Source organism: Coloeus monedula (assembly GCF_965178545.1).
Source record: "Coloeus monedula genome assembly, chromosome: 1".
Lineage (NCBI taxonomy): Eukaryota > Metazoa > Chordata > Aves > Passeriformes > Corvidae > Coloeus > Coloeus monedula.
In genome coordinates this window covers 92,144,770-92,166,931 of record NC_138781.1, presented here as the reverse complement: position 1 = coordinate 92,166,931, position 22,162 = coordinate 92,144,770, and the positions used below count along the sequence as shown (strand labels likewise).

General features: G+C 37.7%; 1 protein-coding gene across 3 annotated transcripts in view; it reads left to right on the top strand.

Annotated features, from left to right (window-relative positions):
* The window catches only part of TMEM245 (transmembrane protein 245), a gene marked incomplete at its 5' end in the record, with an annotated part of 78,809 nt that extends 57,093 nt beyond the window's left edge, over positions 1 to 21,716 (top strand). For all 3 annotated transcript variants that reach the window (XM_082298200.1, XM_082298202.1, XM_082298201.1), the window contains 4 exons: positions 9,159 to 9,259; positions 10,635 to 10,809; positions 13,528 to 13,722; positions 14,758 to 21,716. In XM_082298200.1, the coding sequence (XP_082154326.1) occupies positions 9,159 to 9,259; positions 10,635 to 10,809; positions 13,528 to 13,722; positions 14,758 to 14,803 (517 nt within the window). In that variant the 3' untranslated portion in view covers positions 14,804 to 21,716. The remainder of the gene's footprint in view (positions 1 to 9,158; positions 9,260 to 10,634; positions 10,810 to 13,527; positions 13,723 to 14,757) is intronic.
* Between the last annotated feature and the right edge of the window lie 446 nt (positions 21,717 to 22,162).

The following is a 22,162-nucleotide window of genomic DNA, read 5'->3' as shown; positions in this document are numbered from 1 at the left end:
CAACCTTAATGATTGTATGATTCTGTAATGAAATAATTGCCTAGTCTAAAACAGGGAATAACAGACATATTTTGTGTTTCATTACACTGAAGAGAGGAAAGCTTCAGCTGAGTTATTGGAAAAAAAATACAATATGGTCTGCAAATCTGTATGAGATGCTACATTGTTTCAGTGCATATGTGGACCCAAACTGACAGTAACCATAACCTGATCATCCTAGTGGGATAGATAGTAGTATTTTACCTGCCTGTTTTAGAAGCAATAAACACATGACTTGCTCACAGTACTTTTTTAGTCTTAAATATTCTCATATTTGCAAAAAGAGCCACCCTAGAATTTGTCTTTACCCATATTTCCTTTTATGTAGAGAATACTTGTTCTTAAGCACAGCTGTCTTTGTATTGCTTTATGTACACATGATTTCAATCAGTTATTCAAATAATATTTCAAAGAAAAACAGACCTTCAAAGAAAATTTCAGAAAATAATTTATTTGCTTATTCTTAGTCTTTACTCCAAAATTTACTTGAAACTATGAAAAAATGTTCATTATTATGCACATTAATTTGGGTGAAGTATGTCACACAGTCTGTAAATTTAATCTGAATTTTGCAGTTTACTACCCCTAATTCACAAGTGCATAACCTGATGCTGAAACAGACAATTGTGTTCTCTCTGCCCTGCAGGCTGGTATCAAACACATTGAGAGGCTGCTAAGGACTCCTGGCTTTATCTGAGACAGGGCTGATATTTTGCTATTGGCTTCTTTCATATACCAGGTGGCATGTTCTGTATGTTCTAACAGCAGTTTGTCTTAGTGCATATTTCCAGTGTGTAATTCTGTGGCTGCCCAGTGTTTTTTAAGACTGAAGATTTCTGTAAACATGGAGGATGTAGGTCAGTGTGTGTTTGTGTGGGAACACTTTTAAACACATAAGTAGATTTTCCTGCAACCTTTAAGAATAACGTAACTACATTGCATCTTACATACCTAGTCCCTTAATTATGTGTTGCACTTAGGCTTTTGTATATATACACAACTTTTCTTTCACTACAGCACCAACTTTTTAAAATTTAGTTGTATGTCAGAACCTATTTGAGTGAAAGTTTAGTTGGTAATGAAATAAGCTGTATCAGTAAAGAGAGTGATGCTTAATTTACATCTGGAATTTAGCTCAGCCAGTTAGTTTTTCTCTTTGCTTCTAAAGCAGGCTAACTGGGAGGCATGGAAAGACAAGGGTTGCTGAAAGACTTATTAAATATATAGGAAAAAGATCTTCCATCAGGTATTTCTAAGAATAAAAAGATACTATTAGAATTATTTTTAGTATAATGTTGCAGGGTTCTATGCTTGCATGTCTAATAATTCTTCATGTGTGCATTTAATGTTGCAGTATATGTTAATATAACCTTGGTTAGATTTCTGCTATCTAAAATACAGATCTATTGTAGTGTAAGAAGACAGATGAAGTCTTACATAAAACTTCAGGATTTCCTGATATTTCAAAGATTTAACATCACAGCTTTAGCTTTTCCCTTTTTTTTCGAGCTGTAAGGTCAATCCATTATTTATTGTCTTCACCAAGATAGGCAATGAAAATACCCCCTTATGCTTGTGTTTCATCATTTTATAATCAGAATGGTCTGAACAGTTTGGGAGTTTCTTAATGTAAGACTACAATGGATCTCAAGCAGTATTGACTCCAGCTAGCTGTTGCTCTCATTCATTAACTTTTCAAGCTAAAATGGGAATCTAAAGAATTTACTTCCTTACAAGTGGTGTGGAGAATAATAAATGTTAGTGCCAGTGCATGCTAACAGCTAAGTAAGGCTGAAGGGAACAGAGAGTACATATCTGAGCAGCAAAATATTAAAGGCCAAGGAAATGAGAAACTATCCTCTAAAAAGGTGACGTTTCTGCTAAATGAATGAAAGGATCATAAACTTCAGCAGATAGAAATAAGCCTAAAGTGTGAGGGTAGTGGTGGTGCTGAGTTGGATTCATTTACTCAAAGCTCCACAAAATGCTATTAAACCAAAGTATAATTTTTCATATGTGGCAGGAGCAACAAGCAGTCAGAGGGCTGAGGGATGACAAGGAGTGCTCAGCAACCACAAGGCTGCTGCAGGTTGTTGCAGGGGGGAGGTAAATTGATGCTGTGAAGGCAAGTGGAGGGAGTCACATTGTAAAACTCTTCTTATGGATGAGCTACAGCAGAATCTCTCAGAAATTACAGTGTCTGTAGAAGAGCTTGCAGAAAAAAACCAGATTAAATAAGCAGTGGCAAATGGTTGGGAGTGACTGATGATAACTCACTGTAGAAATCTCAAGGGCAAAACAAAAAAAAAATTGTTCCAGGGAACCCAGAAAGTACTCACTTGTAAGCTGGATATTGGTACTGTAAAGCTTAGTAGGAACTTAAGGACATGCCAGCACATGGTGAATATGATTTAGTTGTAAAGAATCAGCAGAGTTTTCACAGAAAGAAGTTCTGCCTTACTCCTCATGTTTTTTGAAGTGTGGGCAAGCAGGACCCTTAATAAGTTCATCTGTCTGCTATGTTCTACCAAAATTTAATAAAGGCTTTTTACAGTATCTCTTTCCTGATACTTTCAAGGACAAGAAGTATTATCCATAAACAGGAAGAGAGTAGGTTTCAATTAGATATAAGGAAGAAATTCTTTACTGTGAGAGTGGTGAGACACTGGAACAGCTTGCCCAGAGAAGGTGTGGATGCAGCAGGATTGTAGGGAAACTCCGTTAGAGGAGAGCAGTGTCTGGGAGATAAAGTGACTGATGAAATGTCGTGTACATGAAAGTGTTGCATGCGGGTGAGAACCAGTCCTAACTTCACACATAAACTCATTACTGCTGTGCTGACTCTTACCACTTGGGAGTTGTATTTTCTGGTGCACAGGCTAGCACAGTGCTTGGTAATATTTAAAAAACATCTGCCAGGCATATCAAACGTTAAGATTTGTTACCACAGACCTGGACAACAGAAGCACAGAATATTACTCCCATTGTATGAAACCATGATTTGCCTGTACCCTGAGTTACTGTGTGCCATTCTGGTTTCTGCATCTCAAAAAGCTAGGAGTGCAACAAGACTGGTTAGAGAAATGAAGGCATGCATCCGTTTCGCTGGGAGGAGTGACTGAGCTGGTCAGAACTCCTCATCCTGGAAAAAAGGATGTTGCACAAGTGAAGTTTGTAAAAAAACTAGCGTGAAAAGGATGACTGAGTTGGACTGCCTCTGGTCTCTCCTAGAATAAAATCTTAGCATCACCAAAAAGCAAGCAGGCGCTTCCAAAAAAAGTGTTGGTTCATGCAGCAGGCAGTAGGCATGGGTAGGATTTTGCAAAAGAACGCTGGAGTTGTAGCAACTTGCAGGATTGAACAGGAGGACTAAGAAGAGATATTAATTGAAGATTAATTAATAGAAGGCCTGCATGAGGTTCCTAATATCCCCTGACATGAAAATAGAGGTTGGAAGAATGTTCAGGGGGGATTGTTGAATAGATTTGTCCTATTTCTTTTGTTCCCTTAGCATCTGCTTCTGGACTGTACTGGAGATGGGATGCTGGCTAGACAGATCTTTGGTCTGAACAAGTTTGCATTTTTATATGTTGTGTTCTAAGATCCATTTTAAGACTAGTTCGGTATTGCATTTAGTAAGCATCGTCTATTCATGATAAAAATGTGGAAATGTTAGAACTAGGTGATTCAGAAATAACTGGTCCTTTCAAATGTGCTTCTCAGAGGAATAATTGTAAGCTTTTGCAAGTACAGGCCAAAGTAGTAATTAAAAAATTAAGACAAATACAAAAGTATTTTAAAGAAATAATCAGATGCAGCATTTCTTAAAGGTTGTTATTTGTCACAGAATGTAGACATTTCTCTGTTAGAGAAGAAAGTCTCTGTGTTACTGTGTCCTTCAGACTGGTTGTCACTCTTTAATGATGTTTTGATAAAGTTATTGGAGCCTTGTCCTGCCTTGGGAGGTGTATGCAGTATTTGCATCAGTTATACTATCTGGAGGAACTATGCTTTGATACAAGACTGTATCATTTTATCTGATTAGTGTCATTACTAGCCTGCATATGTGTGAGCTGTTTTGATCACTTGTATCATTCATGAGGAGAAATTAATTTCAGCAGCAAGACTGTTGAAATCTTGTCATGGAGTCATCTCTGAAAGTAATTTGCATATTTATATTGCTCCTGAGATGGTTTTACTCTGTCAAGAAACACGTCCTGCCACTTCTCCTTTATTCATAGCTGAAATCTATCTTAGTGCACTTTGCTTACTTTCATGTTTAATTGGAAACTGAAATATAAAGAGGGCCATTTTTTATCCCTAAAAGAACAGAACCCTTAGAGAGAGTCAAAGAACATCTTAAGAGGTTTTTTTCAAAAGGACTTTGAGTCATTTTATTCTTCAGTGTTCTCCTGGTGATCACTTGAAATTTGGGGGATCATTGTAGAAGAAGAATACCTTGGTCTTTCTTAAGATAATAGCTGTCACTGGCAGCTTATCTTTTGCAACAGATCTTGGTGGTGTGTGAAGAAAGAAAGTTCTTCAGACACCACCAAGAGTCCTTTGGTTTTGAAGTTACGGTGACAGTGAGTGTTAGTTTCAGCTGGGGTAAGTACACTGATGCGTTCTTGCTCTCCAGCCAGGAGTGTACTGGCTTCTTTCCTGATGGGAATGCAGCTGTTTAAGCCACTGCTTATGAGTTGGCCGGGGAGTAGAGACCTGAGCTGTATTTTAGTAAAAACTAACATATCATAAAACCATTGTCAGCTGATTTCATTGTAGAAGGTGTCATGGCACGTAATGGAGACTGTGCTGGCAGGTAGACAGAGGAAGGGTCATCTGGGACAGAAGTGAATCGGGAGAGCAGAGGAATGGGAAGGCTCCTTTCCTGGGACACTTGTGAGCTAACCTGATCTGAAATAAATTGTGAAACCATGCTGTGAAGTTTTGAATGCATTTCACTTATATTTTGAACTCTCTACTTTTAAAATGTGACAGTTGTATTCTCAGAAGAAACTGAATAACTGAAATCTCTTAAAGCATCATTTTCAGTTAGCTTTCTATACAGAAAGATTTTGCAACAAAGATACAGTACAATCCTTTTAGTGTCTATTAGAGAATATGGGAAATACCAAACATCAGTGGTGTGAGGAAGATGACAAAAGAGTGAAATTGTCTTTTTTCTAACAGTATATTTGGCTGAGGGTGTTCTTGTTACCAAGCCTGCATTTTAATTGGATTGCAAACTGTTGTATGGCTTGTAAAGTGATTTGTAAGGCGTTTAGAGAAATGCTATTTCTTGCAAACTTTTCCAAAGACAAATAGCACTTTTGTCTAGTTTTTACTCTTAGGCCCATTCACAAGCCAGGGTTCATATGCCTGTTCATTTAAGTTTAGTATAATAACCAGAAAATCCCTCTTCTGAACTCATGATATGCTTACTCTAATCTTTCTGGTAACTCAAATCCTCATTATTTCAGCCCATATGCTCTTCTTTCCTTCAGTGCTCTGGGAACAGAGAGATCTAGAAAATCAAATTAACTCTGAGGTCAAAAAAATTCATGATCTGAGCTGAAAGGCTCTTTTCAGCTGGGGTTGTTGCAGCATTAGGTTGAAATTTTTGAAATCTCATTGTGTCAATAAAAGTGAATAGACTTTACCATCAGGCTCTGTGAAGTGAACCGGAATTCAGGTGGACATACATTTGATATAAACTATAGTAGTAATAAAAGGGAAGCTCCAGACTTTTTATGGCCAATCAGTAAAAAAAAAAAAATCCACAAAACCCATAAAATGAAAAGGTGGCCCTTTTCCTTGTGGAATCTACAAGTAAATTCCGTAGCTTACGGAAAGAACTTAGTAGAAGGAACTACTTTTGTACCCAAAAAAAAAAAAAGTAGTCCAGCTGTGCAGAAGCATTTCACAGAAGTTTCTTCATTTTTAATCTGAATAATGTGAAGCATGACCCATATCCTCTGATTTTTTTTTTTTTTTTTTGTATTTTACATGCTTTTCAAAACTCTATAAAATGGAATATGTATGTCTAAGTATGCCTTATGCCAAACTGGCATTAAGTGCTCATAAATTACACATTTGCAGATGTCAGCTCTTGCAGGTAAAGTGGTTCATCCAGATACAGTGCCAAAGTGAGACGTGAGCAGCAATTGGATTTTCTGATTTCTGAATCATACAATTACTTTTGTATATAAAAGGAAGCTGTATGTGTGCCAGTAATGTATTAAGAGATGAAACTTACTTACTGTCACAATTACACCAGGAAGGCCTGCATTTTACAGATGGTAATAAATTCATGCAGCACTGGCACTAGCATACCTCATGATCTTTAAGGTCTGGTGTCTCAGGTGCAGACCAGCTGAAGCAAACTGCTGATAAGATTCTGGTTAGTGTTTTCAGAATTTTTTTTTTGGCTGCCTTAACTGTGAAGAAAAATAGATATGAATTTCCAGAGACTTTAAGATAATGATTTTTAGTTTTGGTGGCAGTTACCAGAAAGTAACAAACAGGAGTTTTCAGAGACTTTAAAGTTCTCCTGGTCCACACCTGCCACAAAGTAGAATCCCTTGTACCTTTTTAATGACGTTTTATAACTTTAGTTGAGGCAGACACAAACCAAGGGGAAGGAGAGGAGGAGAATTAAACTAGGTGTAGCTTCCTCTGGCTTCCTGCCTTGACCACTTCCCAGCTTCCCAGCTTCTGTGTGATGCCTTCCCCTCTCAGCTTATTAGCTGTGTGTATTAGGAGTACAGAGCCAGAGGGAGGCTGTACTGTCGTACAGTCTTTCAGAGGTATGCACTGTTTGGCCATTGAAATATATTCCATGTCAGCTTGCAGAATGACATCAGACCAGGACTACCTCCTAGTCCTGGACTAATTTTTCTGTTGTCCTACTAGTGCATCTGACTGCCAAGTCCTTGAACTGAGACTAAGAAAGTAACTTGTTTTATAGACACCTTCAACATTTTTCTTCCCTGGCTTGCTGTCTGTCTTTGGGTTACCATAAAAGCACTGTTTTCCCTTCTTTTGTAGTCTCTCTGGGAATATCGGTACTACAGTACAGAAAACAGCTCTTGGAAAAAATAAGGAGATACTCAAGGACAGTTAAAAATATTTTTGACAACTGTAATGTATTTGTGCCACAGTTCCTGTCTGATAAGAAAAATATTTGCTTGAAGATCACTGCACAGGTTCTCCTTAGAAAGATGTTATGCTCCTATGATATCCTCAGAAAAAGTAGACCTTGGGTAAATGTCACAGAAAATGCAGAAAAGTAAGACTTTTGAGTAGCTAAAGTATTCAAATATCTTGAATTCTTAATGCAAACTCACATTTAGCATTGTTACTGTGGCCTTGGGTTTGGGGATTTTCTTGCCTCCTTGCCAAATTTTTTTTTTAATGTCTGAATCTTCTTTTCTTATAACTCAAATACAAGTGAGTATGTCACTCTGCAAAATCTGTAGATTTTATATATTTTGGAGTGACTTTCCATTTTTATATAATAGAAGTTTATGTAAACTGAGAAGTACTGAGGCTTTTGGTTACTGAGGCCACCATGTATTTGTAAATATTCCCTCCCTTTCTTTATGCACCACGTAATTCTTGCCTGTCAAAGGTTAGAGTTGTTACTTTAGGTCATTCTTTAAAGCTTGCTTTTTTTCTGTATTTTCCCTTTCCCTCTTTTGGAGCAAAACATGGCTGACAACAGTTGTTCCTAGTTAGTCTGTTAAGAGAATCTCACATTTTGAACAGTAGTGTTGATGTGTGAGATTTAATATGCACTCATAACTTCCAGTGAATGAATTTTAAATAAGATCATTTTGATTCTGAAGTAATTTAGAAATCTAAAAGTGATCCCTTAGGTAGGAAACGAGGGCAAAAATATTCACACTGCCTACAGAAATGAGGATGGTGGTCAAAGAAGCAAAAACTGGGATGGGAGTCTTGGAATTCTTGCTAGTAGTTCAGAAAAGATTCTACCTAGTAATTTAGTATCAGAGAAGGTTTCTTTCCTAGAAGGCTTTATGGACTCAGTGGAGGAAGGAAACTGTGCTGTTACAGACTTCAGATCCAGAAAGGGCTGTTTTTCTATGCAGACTGTGTTCCCCTTCAAAGTGCAGTGAAAATCTTCCCACTCATCCTCTGGCTCAAAGATTTCTGTTGTATGTCTTCCTGTCCTCTTTGCCCTCTTGCCAGAGTTCCCAAAACTGCAAAGACACAATCAGTGTAACTAAAAGCACGAATTATAAATGGGAACTTAACATCAGCAAACTTCACATGTATCTTTGCTAAGAGGGTGCGTGTGTCACCCCTTCTGCAATGATGTAACTGCTAGGACTGTTCTGAGTTGTGAGACTCAGGGTGGTTTGGTTCCTTGGATTCAGGCCAAAATAGTGATTTTGGGAAACTTCACTTCTCAAATATGGGTGAAAATCTGACACAATGCAATAATGAGATTTAGCAGTTTGAGATTATGGGGTTTGTGGCTGTACACTTAAGGCATGGGTTTCCAGTTCAGTTATGGGGTACTCCACATGTGTATATGTCCTAGTGCTGTAAAAATTTCACAGCACTTAGCTGGCTGTTTGCTGAGAGGAGAACTTTGGGTGTAGATTCAGCAGGACTGAATTAGGTTACCAGATTTACTATTTAGTTTTTAGTAATGTAACCTAGTAAGCAACCTAAAAGCTAGGGGGATCCAATGAAAAAAAGCAGGTATAGAAATGTAAGCAGATAATGAGTGAACACCTAGAAGTGGAAAAGAGGAAAGAAAAAGTACTTTGTATGTAGAATGGTACTGCTTCTCATAGAAAAAAGGTTATTTTTGATAGAGAATGTGGTCTGATACTTGAGCAGTTTCTTTCAAGGGATTTATCCCTGGAACCCCTTGGGTTTTGTGTCTAAATGCCTTTAATGACAGATGTGGTGAATATTCTTCTCAGAGGGGGAACAGATGTATAAAGGGTTCAGTGCTACATTTTGAGATGTGTTATTTGTGGCGCTGATGGGTTTTCAGTTATTCAAAGTAACTTGTGTGTGTATCTTCATAGTTCTTGGAATCCTCTTGCTAATAAAAATTAACAGAGTTTCTTTGATCGTTTTAGAGGTGTGTTTGATGCTTCCCTCAAAATGGCTGGGTTCTATGGACTCTACACTTGGCTGACTCACACTATATTTGGGATTAACATAGTCTTCATACCATCTGGTAAGAATTTGAACAATTACAACATTTTTATAAATAAGATTACATAATTAGTTATTGTACAAAATCAGAAATATTAAGTGTTGCTGACAAGCTTAGTCTGGTCTTGGAGAATATGGCTGTGGGTGGGGTGGACAGAAGGCCCTGATTGCTTTCTTACCTCTGAGCCTTGCCTTTTCCTGTTTCCACAACACATTCCCTACCAGCTATTTTACCTCTTCTTTCTGTTTCGTTTGCTGGATGTAATTCCTTCTCCCTTGTATTCAGTCCAAGTCTTTTCAGGTTTTAACTTCATTCTGCCTGTCTTGGCTTCTGTTTCTCTCACAGTTGACAGGTGCTGATTTTTCAAGATGCCTAAATGCAGGAAGATGTGTTATCATGGAAATGCATGATAAATATATGCTTCTTATTCTCAGTACTGTTGTCTGACTGTACTACCAGCCTCTGGTTTTCTTTTATTCTTTAATCTTAGTTTTGGAAATGGCTGGACAGTTTCTCAGAGAAAAGCCTTCTCCCTTGTTCCTCTTTTGCCCTTCTTTCTCTAGAAAGAATGATGATAGTATAGTAATTGCACCATGTTTGTGTACAAGGAAGCATAAGGAGAAGCTATAAAGCAACAAACCCCAATATAATAGGAAATGGCTGTATTATAAAGTGCAACTACCTTAAAGGCATTGTCACTAGACCTACTTAGAAGGTCTAATCATTATTTTTTTTCTTTAAATAAAAGGAAAATCTTTAAAGTTTTTGCTTTCTGGTTAACGAGACCAAAAAAAAAAAAAGAGAAAGAAAAATACCCCGCTTGGTTGTGCTTCGTATTATGTTTATTCCTGGTGAATTAAGTTATAGTGGCAGCAGAACTGTTTTGCTTTAGATTACAACAGGTCTCTGTGTAATCAGAAGGGTGTGTGCCTGTGCACACACGTTTGCATACAGAAATAGGTGAGCCATAAATCTCCTGTTTGCCTGCTTTCTCACTATTATGGATGACTGCAGGAGATGCAGTAAGTTAGAGTGAGACTTGGGCTCGTATGCTTCCTTACACAGTTGCTAATTTGAAATTATGTAAAAGTTTGAAATGTGCATGATTGGTTTAACTAGAAATTTTTCTAAATTGATGCATCTTTTGGAAGTAACTCCTTATGACTGTCAGTTGCTGAAGCTCTTCTGTACAGGGAATGGTGTAATTTTCTTTTTTCCTAAATCACAGCTATAAAACACCAAGAGCCTCATGTGGCACTTCTTCAATGCTTTATTTATGACAGTTGACGGAAGTGGGACTTACTGGTGTGGCAGAAGTGTCTGAATGTAACTGTAAATATATTTGTGAAATATGTTTCTGTGATATTTTTTTCACTTCTGCTTCTGTGTGCTCTAGCATTAGCAGCAATCCTTGGAGCAGTGCCATTTCTGGGGACATACTGGGCAGCAGTCCCTGCAGTGCTAGATTTGTGGCTTGTGCAAGGACAAGGATGCAAAGCCATTTTGCTCTTGGTTTTTCACCTGTTGCCAACCTATTTTGTAGATACAGCGATTTATTCAGATATATCAGGGTAAGTACATTGAGTGCTTTTTAAAATTAGTATTGTAAAAATGATTGACAATCACTGATGCCTTTAATTAAACTCATTTTGCTGAAGCATGCAAAACCATATCTTCAAGCACAGGAGTAACCTCATAGTAGGAAGTCTTACTGGCCTAAGTGCCTTCGTTTTCCAGGCCTCTTTTCTGTGAACTTTGACACTTCAGAGGTGTTGAACTCATCATCAGCAAAATGAACCATTTCAGTTGAGATTGGTAGAATTAGTTTATGTTTTGTATTTATCTAATTATTGACTAAAGGTGTGTAACATTTCCTTTATATCTCCTAATGCCAGATGATGCTGCAGAGCAGATAAAACCATGAGCTGTTTAGGGACCGAAAAAAATAGTTTAGTTTTTCAGAATGAATTGTGAGAATTTTGACGATTATTTTGTTCTGTCACCATACTCCAGTGCAAAAATCTATTGAAATTGCAAAACTGGAGATAGGCTTTTGCTGAGACAGTAGCCAGTGCTGTTTTCCTATTGTGGGAGGTAGGCACAGAGTTCTTGAAAAAACTTGGCAGGTGTTTGGCTGCCTCTTTTGATGTGAAATGCCTCCTGGTTTCAGCTTTGAGCTTGTACACAGAGAAACAAACTCCAAATGGTGGAGACAAAGTGAGTGTTGGCAGTTGTATGTGAGATGTAGCTGAAATGTTCACTGACATTTTTGTGCAGCTGAAATATCTCGTGAATCCCTTTACACAACTCGGAGTGGGAGACAGAGCAGCACAGTTCAACAGCTGGCAAAGACATGGACTCCTGAGTTTCAGATGTACAGGACCTGGTCACAACCGTGTACAACATCGATACCAGGGTGTCCTTCTCTGTTACTGCTTCAGTCCTGATCCTCAGAAACAATCCTAGTAAACTGTCTGAATCAGGGACTTCATGGTCCAGACTTAGTTACGTGCTGGTACTAGACCCTCATTTGTGCTGATTGTTATTACAGGAGAGTTAATGTAGAATAAGGACATAAAGTGGTTCAGTTTTGTGTTGTTAGAAATTTGTATTTTTGTTCACTAAATATAATTACACTGAACAGAGAGTACCTAATGGTAATATGCCCAATATTAATACTAATTTTCGTAGACTGTGGCTCTAGTTATTTTACATTAATTAAAGCTACCAAGTGAAGTATAATCAAATTACTTTTTTTCCCAACAGTAAATCATGGGTGAATTTAAGGCTGGTAGCTATTTAAGCAGCCAATAATTCTTCTGCTTACTAGAATACATTTTTTTTTTAGACAGTAGAGGATGCAAGCTCTGCTTACTGTCTAGAAAATACATGGGGGAGGAATGGATTTTCTGACAGTGGAGGAAATTTGTATTCTTCCCAATAAATTGAACAGTAAGCATCGTGCTGTCTTGCAGATTAGATTAAACCTATTTGAAATGTCTATAATTAGGTTATGCAGGGTTTTCTAGATGGATATAGTCCTATTTCATCAGGTGATCTGTTGTTTAATTTAGAAAACTAGCCAAAAGAATGTTTAAACTGATGAACATGCTGGAAATAAAATTGAAGTTTTCAAAGGTTTTGAAATTAATATTGTCTATTGTTGGAGAAACATAAAACTTTAAGGTCAAGTTTGTCCCCTCAGGAAAGCAATCTGGTCCTGCCAGTAGGTGAAGTTAGATCTAGGTGAGACATGACTGAGGTGTGTATGATTTAATAGGTCAGGTTTCATGGCCTTGTTTTGCACACAGTTGCAATGAAGGCAAAGACTTAAAATTTGGGAGTTGAGTAGAAATCAGGACCAGAGTAGAAACCTCAGGAACTGCTGGAGCTCTGAACTGACTGCCTGGTATTTTCTATGTATTACACTCAGAATTTAGAGGAACTTCTGAGAATTGCATGCTAAGTTTCAACTGTAGTTTTTCTTATACAATTCCATATCTTATATAATTCCACATTATTTTGGGTATAAAGAATGAGGAATGATGAGGAGATTTTGTGTAAATGTTGTTGGTAGAACTCACGTTTTACACCTGAACTGAGACACAGAAAATAAAAATGGCATGGTTTACTTGCTGCCATAAGAGCTCTTACCAAAAAGCTCTGCTGGCCCCAACTTTCCAGTAAATACTAGTATGTTCATTAAAATCCGATTTTGTTTTTCATATGAAAACATTAAAAGCTAATGATAACAAACAGTCTGAGAGGCTTTTTTATAAGAAAATGAGAAGACATGGCTGTTTCTTTAAAGACTGTATGCTAACTGTTCTTCGAAAGATGCACTGCAAGTCGCTATCATCATGTAACTGAATGGCTCAGGGGTGCTCATAGTACATGTCGCTAATTGTGTTAAACTTTAACAGTTCTTGACCATAAAGCATGAACAGTCTGTGTAACCAACCATCTTTCCATTCTCAGAATGGAAGTGTGTTTGCCATTAAGTCCTTCAGACTTTCTTCAGCAGATGTCTATAAAGCAACTACTCCGTTGTGGATATTGCCAGCGTTCCATGCCTCAATACTGTTTGATCTGTTGTGCAAATACAGCACAGAATACAGCTTGGAACCTTTGTGCAGTCATTCAGACAGCAGTTTATAGTGTAAATATGGGCAGCTATAGCTAGCTGTGTCATTTCCTAAGCTTAATAAAACTTCATTGTTAATTCACATTTCATAATTGATAATGCCGTGTTTGTTGTTCTTAATTTAATCTTACTGTTCTTGTGGCAGAGGTGGTCACCCTTACCTGACAGGCCTTGCGGTAGCTGGTGGAGCGTATTACCTGGGGCTGGAAGGGGCCATCATAGGACCAATTCTACTTTGTATACTTGTGGTTGCTTCCAACATATATAGTGCCATGTTGGTGAGTCCAACCAATTCTGTGCCCACTCCATCACAAGCAGCGTGGCCATTACAGATTTACCGGTGAGCTGTCCATGTCTTACTTGTATGAATGATGTTTTCTCACACGTCAGCGTGCGTATGCACAGGTGTGGAGAATGTGTGTGTGTGCCTGAGTTTTCTGTAAGAGTGTGCACTCCCATCTGCACGAGTATTGTAGTGTTTGAAGAGGATTCAGCTGTCCCATATTCTAGAAATAAAAAGTATGGTAAAGTAAAACACTCACTGGGACACGTATACTGGAAGTGATGTCTCTCAGCCTCTTACAGAAGGCTCGTTTAGAAAATTCGCTGATAATACCTTTGTGTCCTATAATTTATGTGTTGATGTTGTGCTAGGAGATGATTGAACATAATTTTTAAACTGTTATTCATGGTTATCTAATAGAGTTCATTGCCCTTAATAAGGGGCATGCCCAAAAATACTTCATTTTTATGTTCTAATGTACAATACTGCAGAATATAAACATACTTAGATTTAAAAAAATAATAATAATGATAACGTTACATGCTGTTATTCCATTGAAAGTATGGTACTTAGTAATGTCATTATGGATGTTACAAAATGTGGGCTATAGAAATGTATCTTTAAACTGTACAGTCAGGAATGGGCTAATAACAATGATGCAGTTAGGAACAAACTTGTAATTGAATAACTACTTAGAATTGTAAATCACATTGTGACAATATTAACAGTGGCTATTTTAATGTTTCTACTGTCTTGTTAGATTGTATAGGTTAGCTCATTATACATATCTCTTGAAGAGGATTCTCTGCTTGTCAGAAATAATCCTTTGCTTTATTCACATGAACAGTGTTGTCTTCTTTCATCTGGGTAATATAGGAGAAAAACTGCTCATTGGACCTGTCTGTAGTCTCTGGCTTGTAAAAGTTACATTCCTGTTGCCCTGTATGGACACAGATAGAGCTTCCACATTATACAAAGAAAATCTTCATGTGTTTGTTTCGCCTTTATTTTATAGGAAACAATTGTTTGGAATCACTGGGGCAGATTTATGTCTTACCTTTCGCTTTTCTTTTCCTTCCCCCCACCCCCCAGGTCACCTAGAGAGAGTCCTGAGGAGATGAAAATGTCTGCAGAGTGATGGAAGTGCTGTGCTGCACCTCTGCAACATGAGGGAATCGATGTCTTCTGTCTTGGGTTCACAACAGCCATGGCCTTCTGTGCCTGGGGCAGCTCACAGGGAAGCATAGCTTGGGTTTTAGGAGAAAGCACTAGAACATCTGCTGGCCTTACATTATTGTGCACTTTGCCTCTTCAAGAGAGAATGTCTACTTCCCATGGCTTTGCATACCAACACACAGTCAGCTGCCTTGCTGAAGACTTTGAAGACCTTCTGTCTTACCAAAAGAATAGTTAAGAGGACAGGTACATCCACTGGAGTCATTATCTTATCTGCTGAAATTACTAACTTGGCTCTTATTTATTGGGTTATTTGTCTTATTGAATTGTAGTAGCTTTAAAGAAAGCTGTAATTCCAAAATATTTATTTTTAGTTAATCTGGTGGCAAAAGAAGTGCAAACCTCTCATTGTGAAATGAAAGTATAATAGAATAGTTTGTTCCTCCTCAAGGTATTTCTTTATAAGCTTCAATCATCATTTGTAACTCATAGCACTTAAATATTATTCTCTTACACACACTAAATTTAATGTTGTTGGAGATGGGTATTTTTAATACCTTCCTGAAATTAATAGGAATGCAAACTGTTAAATGTGGGTTTTCCTCTTACTGACATAGGAGGACTTGTTTAAATAGTTTAAATCTTGCCCCCATTTGCAGTGAAGTCTGATAATATTTTGCTGTTTATCCACCCTCCCAGTGGAGTCATCTTGTCAACTAAATTTAGTCAAAGGCCTTAAATGTTTGCAGACAGTAGTAATGTAGGATGGTCTCATCTCCTTCCAGTAACTGGAGGAAGTTTAATGGGGATTGTTTAATGTTGGTTTTCAAGTGCTGTGGCTGAGTTCAATTAACTTTTCAAACAAATCTTGCTTCCAGAGAGAAAGGGGAGAGAGCATGAATTTTGGTTTGGTTTAGTTTGGGGCTTTTTTAACCCTGTAAGCCTCTGGTCAATATCTTACTGAGATATAGGATGTATCTTAATGTATTAAGGTACATCTTACTAATAAAGTTCTTAAATTTCTGAGATTATGTATTGCCTAGGTCACAGCATCAAACCCTCTAGTGTTTTTCTTTTATACATAATTTTGCTTAAAATGCAGCTTTGGTGACATTTAAGGCCTTTTGTATTGGTTGTCGAAACATTTTGACACAATGGATCTTTATAAATGGATCCTTTTTGTAAATGGGAAGTGGGTTTTTTTGGTAAATATTTCATACTTGCACAGCTTTTCCACAAATCTAGTGAGGACCTGGGTACAAAGTAGCAGATGGACTTGCTTAACCAAAGAACCACCATTCAGTTTCCAGGAACTGGAATTGGTTTCAGAGTTTGATTGATAATGTGTTGTACAAAATACAGGCATGCCTTGTATTTATTGTTGACAGTAATTCAATGCTTGAAACAAAGGGATCTTATCCAGGAATAAGGATATCTAAGATGTGTGCACAAACAGCTTGCAGTAACTGAGATGTTTTACTTGAGTTCTAGGAGTGCTGATAGATTTGGAAGGTTCTTCTTTTCATAACATTGTATGTATTTTTACATTGTTTCTAAAAATACATTGCCATGGAAAGTGTTTGGAAAGTGCTCTGATACTGAGTAAAGTCCTGCTATAGGTTTGCAATAAACAGGCTGCCTAAGACACAAAGAGTCTGCTCCTCAGATTCTCAGAATGAGCTGCTGCAATTTTACTGATGAAATTTTATGTTTTAAGTGAGGGAGGTTGAGTACGTTGTTCGTGCACACTTGCAGGTATATGTTTGAGGGACAGACTTGGGCTTAATTTACTAGGTTGACTCAGGTTTATCAAAATATGAAAACAGCCCATTTAATATTTTAAATTCTGAATTCATCACTTTCAACTAACTGAATGAGAAGAATGTGTTGCTTGAATCAAGTATCTGGTTTTGTGGCTTACGGAAAAGCTTAAATGAAACACATTTTTATAATTGTTGCTGGCTAGGGTGGAGGATGTGGAAAAACCTGAGGCTGTCCTGAAATACTAACCACCTTGAATGAAACCACTAAGATAATTAGGGAACTTCTTTATTGTAATTTTTTTTTATTTCACAATTTTGCACTGAATTGTTGTGTTCTTGTTGTAGCTTCTTGTAGCTTTTAAAGCACCTCTTTGCTCACTGGTCAAGACATGTTTATTGTCCACATTTGCTATCCCATTTTCTGAGACAATCTTTCATACTCATGTGGTACTCAACATAGTCATTTTAAAGAGTCATTAAAAAGCATTATTTTATTTGGTTTTTAGTTTTCTTCTTCCCCTTCAACCGATTGCCTTAGATCAAAGAAGGGTCTCTGCTATGAATGGTGGATGAGTAAAATCACCTGAGAAGATACACTGCTATTTTGAAGTGTTCCTTTCCCAACGTGAAATCATTTTGTATAGAGAGTTCATATCTGATGAAGTGGTGTTAGTTTGTCCTCCTTTGAAATGAGGCTCCGTATCGATGCTTTCTGTTCCAAATTCAGTCAGACGTGCCATGAAGAGCCATCCATGGTATGTCCTTACTCAGTAAATGTAGCTTCAGGAGCTCGTGCTGTGTGCTGTACCTGATTGAGGAACCAACTGTATGGTTCAGTAATGGTGCAGTAACAGTACACTGCCAAAAAGAAAAGAAAAATAAGGAACAAAACTTCCAATACCACCTTCTTGGAATAGGAAATATTCACTGATTTTCACCATGTTTAGAAGAAAAAAAAAAACAAACCACCAAAACCATGAAATACCACCTTATGAAAGGGCATACTTTGATTATTTGGGTTTTTTGTTTAGCAAGTGTCTAATTACCAGCAGAAATAGAAGACCTTGTTGTTGGTTATTTTGTAATCTATACTATTTTCTGAGCAGACTCAGCCTCTTTAAGAACAGTTTAGTTTAGATCAATCTCACATTAATGTGAAAGTAATCAAACTGGTCATTTTGACTTCTGGTCTTTATAAAGTGCTGGTTCATGGTTATATTGCCTCATCTGCAAAAACAACCAGCAGTTTGAGGGGATAAATTTTTAGTACATGGATTGTACTAAAAACAATCAAAAAAAACAAACTAATGCATCCGCCCCTCCAAGACCCCACAACAACAACAACAACCACCAAACAAACAACAAAAAAAGCCCTAACCCTCTCCCCAGTGTAGTTTTCTTAGGAGAGACCATCTTTTCTGTAATGTTTATAGGCAAGAAGTTCATGGTCTTTAGCTTTACTGTAAACAGTCATTCCAGGTACTTTCTAATTGTATTTAGTACATTTAGTGTTCAATAATTTAGAGTTCAGAAGGGAATGCTTGTAGTAATGCAAGACAATGTGGTCTCATGGTATTGTGAAATTCAGCTGTGCTGGTTTCTATCGTTCTCTTCTGGGAAATCAGGCTTGTTGCAATGAAGTGTAGTGCCAAAGGGCTGGTGCTGTTTCTGGCACTCGAGTCTGAGACAGCCTTTCCTTCCTGTACCTTGGCTGAACACTGCTGTAGCAGAGCTGGCAGAGGTGACTGTGTGCCAGTTCACAGCCCAGCATGTTAACTTCAGGTCACTGTAAATACTGGCTTAATTGGATCCATGAAGCAACAAAATGCAATGGGCAAGAATCTGGCACACATTCATTGTGCCAGCCTTACTACAATATGGTGGCTTTCAGCACAGGTGCACTGTGACCAGGTGGGAGCAGAAATGACTTACTTTGAGTGGCTGCTTAAAAAGAAAAAAACCAGTTTAGCATTATAATAATACCTATAAGGCACATCAGAAGTTAAGTTGATACCCACGTGTCTGACAATGGAAACAGCAGTCAGATCTTTCCATGCAAAGTGCTGTGTATGTGCAGATTGTCACTTAGGCTTGTCTGATTTCAAGCTCTCTGTGGCTTCTCTTAAAGACTCAGTGAGGAGGATATACTGGATGTGTATTTTGTCAGTGATTATTGGAATAGGAAATCCATAATCTGTTCAATTAAAATAAGAAAAAAGCATTGTTCAGGGGAAATCGGATGCTATCTCCGGTATTATCCATTGTGGGTATCAGCATAACTTTTGAAATAGGTGTATGGCTGCAATGTTAAACACTGTTTTTCAGCAAGCCTGAGAAAGCAAAATGGGATTAAATTGTTCTCCAGTAAAAGCAGCAGCTGAATTGCTGTGCTGCTGATCCCTAGTCCTGAGAATTCTGCAGAGTGTTGCCTTTCCTATGGACCTGATACACTGAGGATGGAAAAATACCATTATTCTACTGAGATTCCATAGCTTTGTGTCGTTGGTAGTGGATGTTTCCACAGCTGCCTTTATTCAAGCATAGTGTTTATGTTATATTGACTTAAATTTGTCACTGCAGATAGTGCCACCTTAATGGATGCTGCCTCTGGAAATGGCTACGATTTCCTCTGAAGGTACTGAAAGGTGTTGGGATTGGAGTTAGCGTTCATAATGTTTAATAGCAGTGGTAGCATTCTTCTAGAAATGAAGTTGCTTACCTTGAAGTTTGCAATTTTACAAGAGAAAATTGATTTCCCAGATAATCTTTATTGAGTGACAACAGACATCTCTTAAATCCATGGATGCATCATCTTTATAAACTCTGTATTGACTTGTATTTCAAATGGTTTCTTCTTAGTATTATTTCCTACACTTTTTGCTGAAGCAAACTTTGACAATTTCCTTGTTATTTCTACAAAACTAGAATCACTTAAAACTCTTAACAAACATTAGGGAGACTTGATCTTTAACCTGGTACTGTTTATCTGACAGTTTTACTAAGGTACGTTAATGCTTTATGGTAAAATTTTTCAAAATTGCTTTTAAGTGATAAAATTGGAAATAAGGAAAAAAAAAGTGGAAAATCATTTTGGTGTTTTGAAACAAGAGACAATATGTTTCTGAATATGCCAGAAGTCATAGGCATATTCAGGGATTCTACACTGGGTTTGTAAATGTATATATTGATACACAGTGTTATATAAATATTGGGAGTCTCTGTCCTATTCAGACTTTAACTGAAATTTTGTCCTATGGTTTGTTTTTTTTTAGAGATACCTGAGAACAAAATAGTGCCTGTATATAATGAAAACAAGCAAATTTTCTACAATTCATGTTTACTTGATAAAGATTGAGGAAGAGCCAAGCAAATACTGGTAGTGTGACTACCACTGCTTTATTGTAGTTCATGTAAAGTAGGAAAAAGCTGCTAGTAATGCATTGCTGAGAGGTCACTGTTCCTGGAAATATTTGCATACATCCTCTAAAAAGCTGCCAAAATTAATAGGTCGTGAAATACATCTTCAGTTCCCCAGACTCTTAAACTCATCCACACCTCCTCTGGTATCTTGTTTGGAATATGGTTTAGTACATGAGAGTATTGCTTCATCCCCTTCTGGGAATCAATTCCAGGACCTGAAGGCATGCTTTGAGTGTCCATCTTGTGTATGTCCAATTCAGGAAGGAGGTCTGATTGGAACAGTAAGTGCATCCTTGATCTGCTCTGCATGTGGATGGACCTGGACAAATATAATTCATGTTGCTTTGAATTGGAGGTTAATTTTTTAATGTAAGTACTATTTGGTGACACCAAAGCCAGGTTAGAGTGAGAAGTAGGGCAGATCTGCTTACAACAGGGTGCATCTGCAAGCTAATAAAGCAGAGTGAGGGCTCTAGCATATATATATATATATATGAAGAGTTTTTAGAGTGATGGTTTTAAAGCAAAAAGCTTATTTCTTTTCCTAGCCTCAATTTTTACTCACTAGAGTGTCATGTACAGTGATCCAATGAGGACCTAAAGTCAAATAAATGTTTCATGGTATTGCTGTGGCTTAAATGTAAGAAACATCACAAAGACAAAAAGTAGCCACAGTACAAAAGTTCATTAGCCTTAAGAGCTGGCATCTAGGCCATAAGGTTGGAAAAACAAAATCCCAATATTTACTGCTCTTTCTGCCAGTCTCAGCCTAAACCTGAATCTTTTTCAAGTATCAGTAAAAGCTACTTTTGTGTTGTTCATAACTTACTGTCTGTGTAGATCAATGTTTTCAGCTTGTTACCTGTCACCACAAGTATATTCGGCAAGCATTCAAATTTTTCAGATTGTTGCCTTTAAAAACAGATTTTCCGTGCTTCAGTGATGGTTGGAAGTTTGGAAACCAACTTTTTATATCAGTAGTTAGGTGCATACTTATATATACATATATATATGTGTGTATATATATGCTAGTTAGTGTTTGATATTTTGGTTGAAAGACATGGGAGGGTTGGGGGCTTTTCTCCCCTTAGGAAATTCACCAAACCAAATCCAAAGAAACTTTTGACATCACATCCTAAGACTGGCTACACCCTACTCAAACCTAACAGCAGATGTTTTGCATTACAGAGCACGGGTTGTTCTGAAGTGTATGTTCCTACCAGGCCCCGTGGGGATTTGGAGCAATAACTTCTATTGTCCATTGGCACAGATTTTGTCTGTACACATTATACATCTTCAGAATGGAGCTGTGTTCAAAACTGACATTGCCATAATTGGGTTTGGTACAGTACCTGGTTTTGCATGTATAGTATTGACAATATAACCCCTACGTCCATCTGTGGCCCAATAAAATGTGTAAGTTAAGGCTGAGAAGTACTTGTGTAGACTGCAGAGGTATATAAACTAAATCATTTTGATTGTATGCACTAGTCCTCATCCTAATAAAAATGGGTTTTGTAGCAGGTTTAAGAAGCTTTTAACTTGATATTGTATTCACACTGCAGTCCTTTGTAAACACAGAATGGTTAATATATTTTGCAATAAAATGCCATTAACATAAGGAGAACTGAGTTTGATTTGAATGATGGGCTCTTTGGAATCAGCCACAAAGGCAGCAGTTAATCAGGTGAAATAACAGGTGTGCTGGAGGCAAAGCTGCATCCGCAGTCCCTGTGTATAACTGATGTCACTGAGAGAAGCCATACTTCACTTTTCCTTATGTTTTTTATGGGAAAGGGAAGGATGTGTGCCTCCAGAGTAGCTGTGGCTCAGCTGGCACCTGGCAATTTGCTGCAATGCCTGCAGTCCCACAACCACACATCCAGACCCTACTGAAGCTCCCGTTCAGCCCCTGTAGGTAATTCAAATGGCTTCCATTATGGCCTGCTCTCTGAACTGGAAATGGTTGTTGAGTGTCTAAGCAGAGTTTTAGATCATCCTATTGACGATAAAGCAAAAGTGATCAAATCCTCCTTGCATGACTGCTCACCTCTTAAAATGAGATACGGCTGATGTTCCAGTTTTCATCCCTCTCACTGTTCTGAGCAGTTGCCTTGAAGTATTTCCTGCAGGAGAGT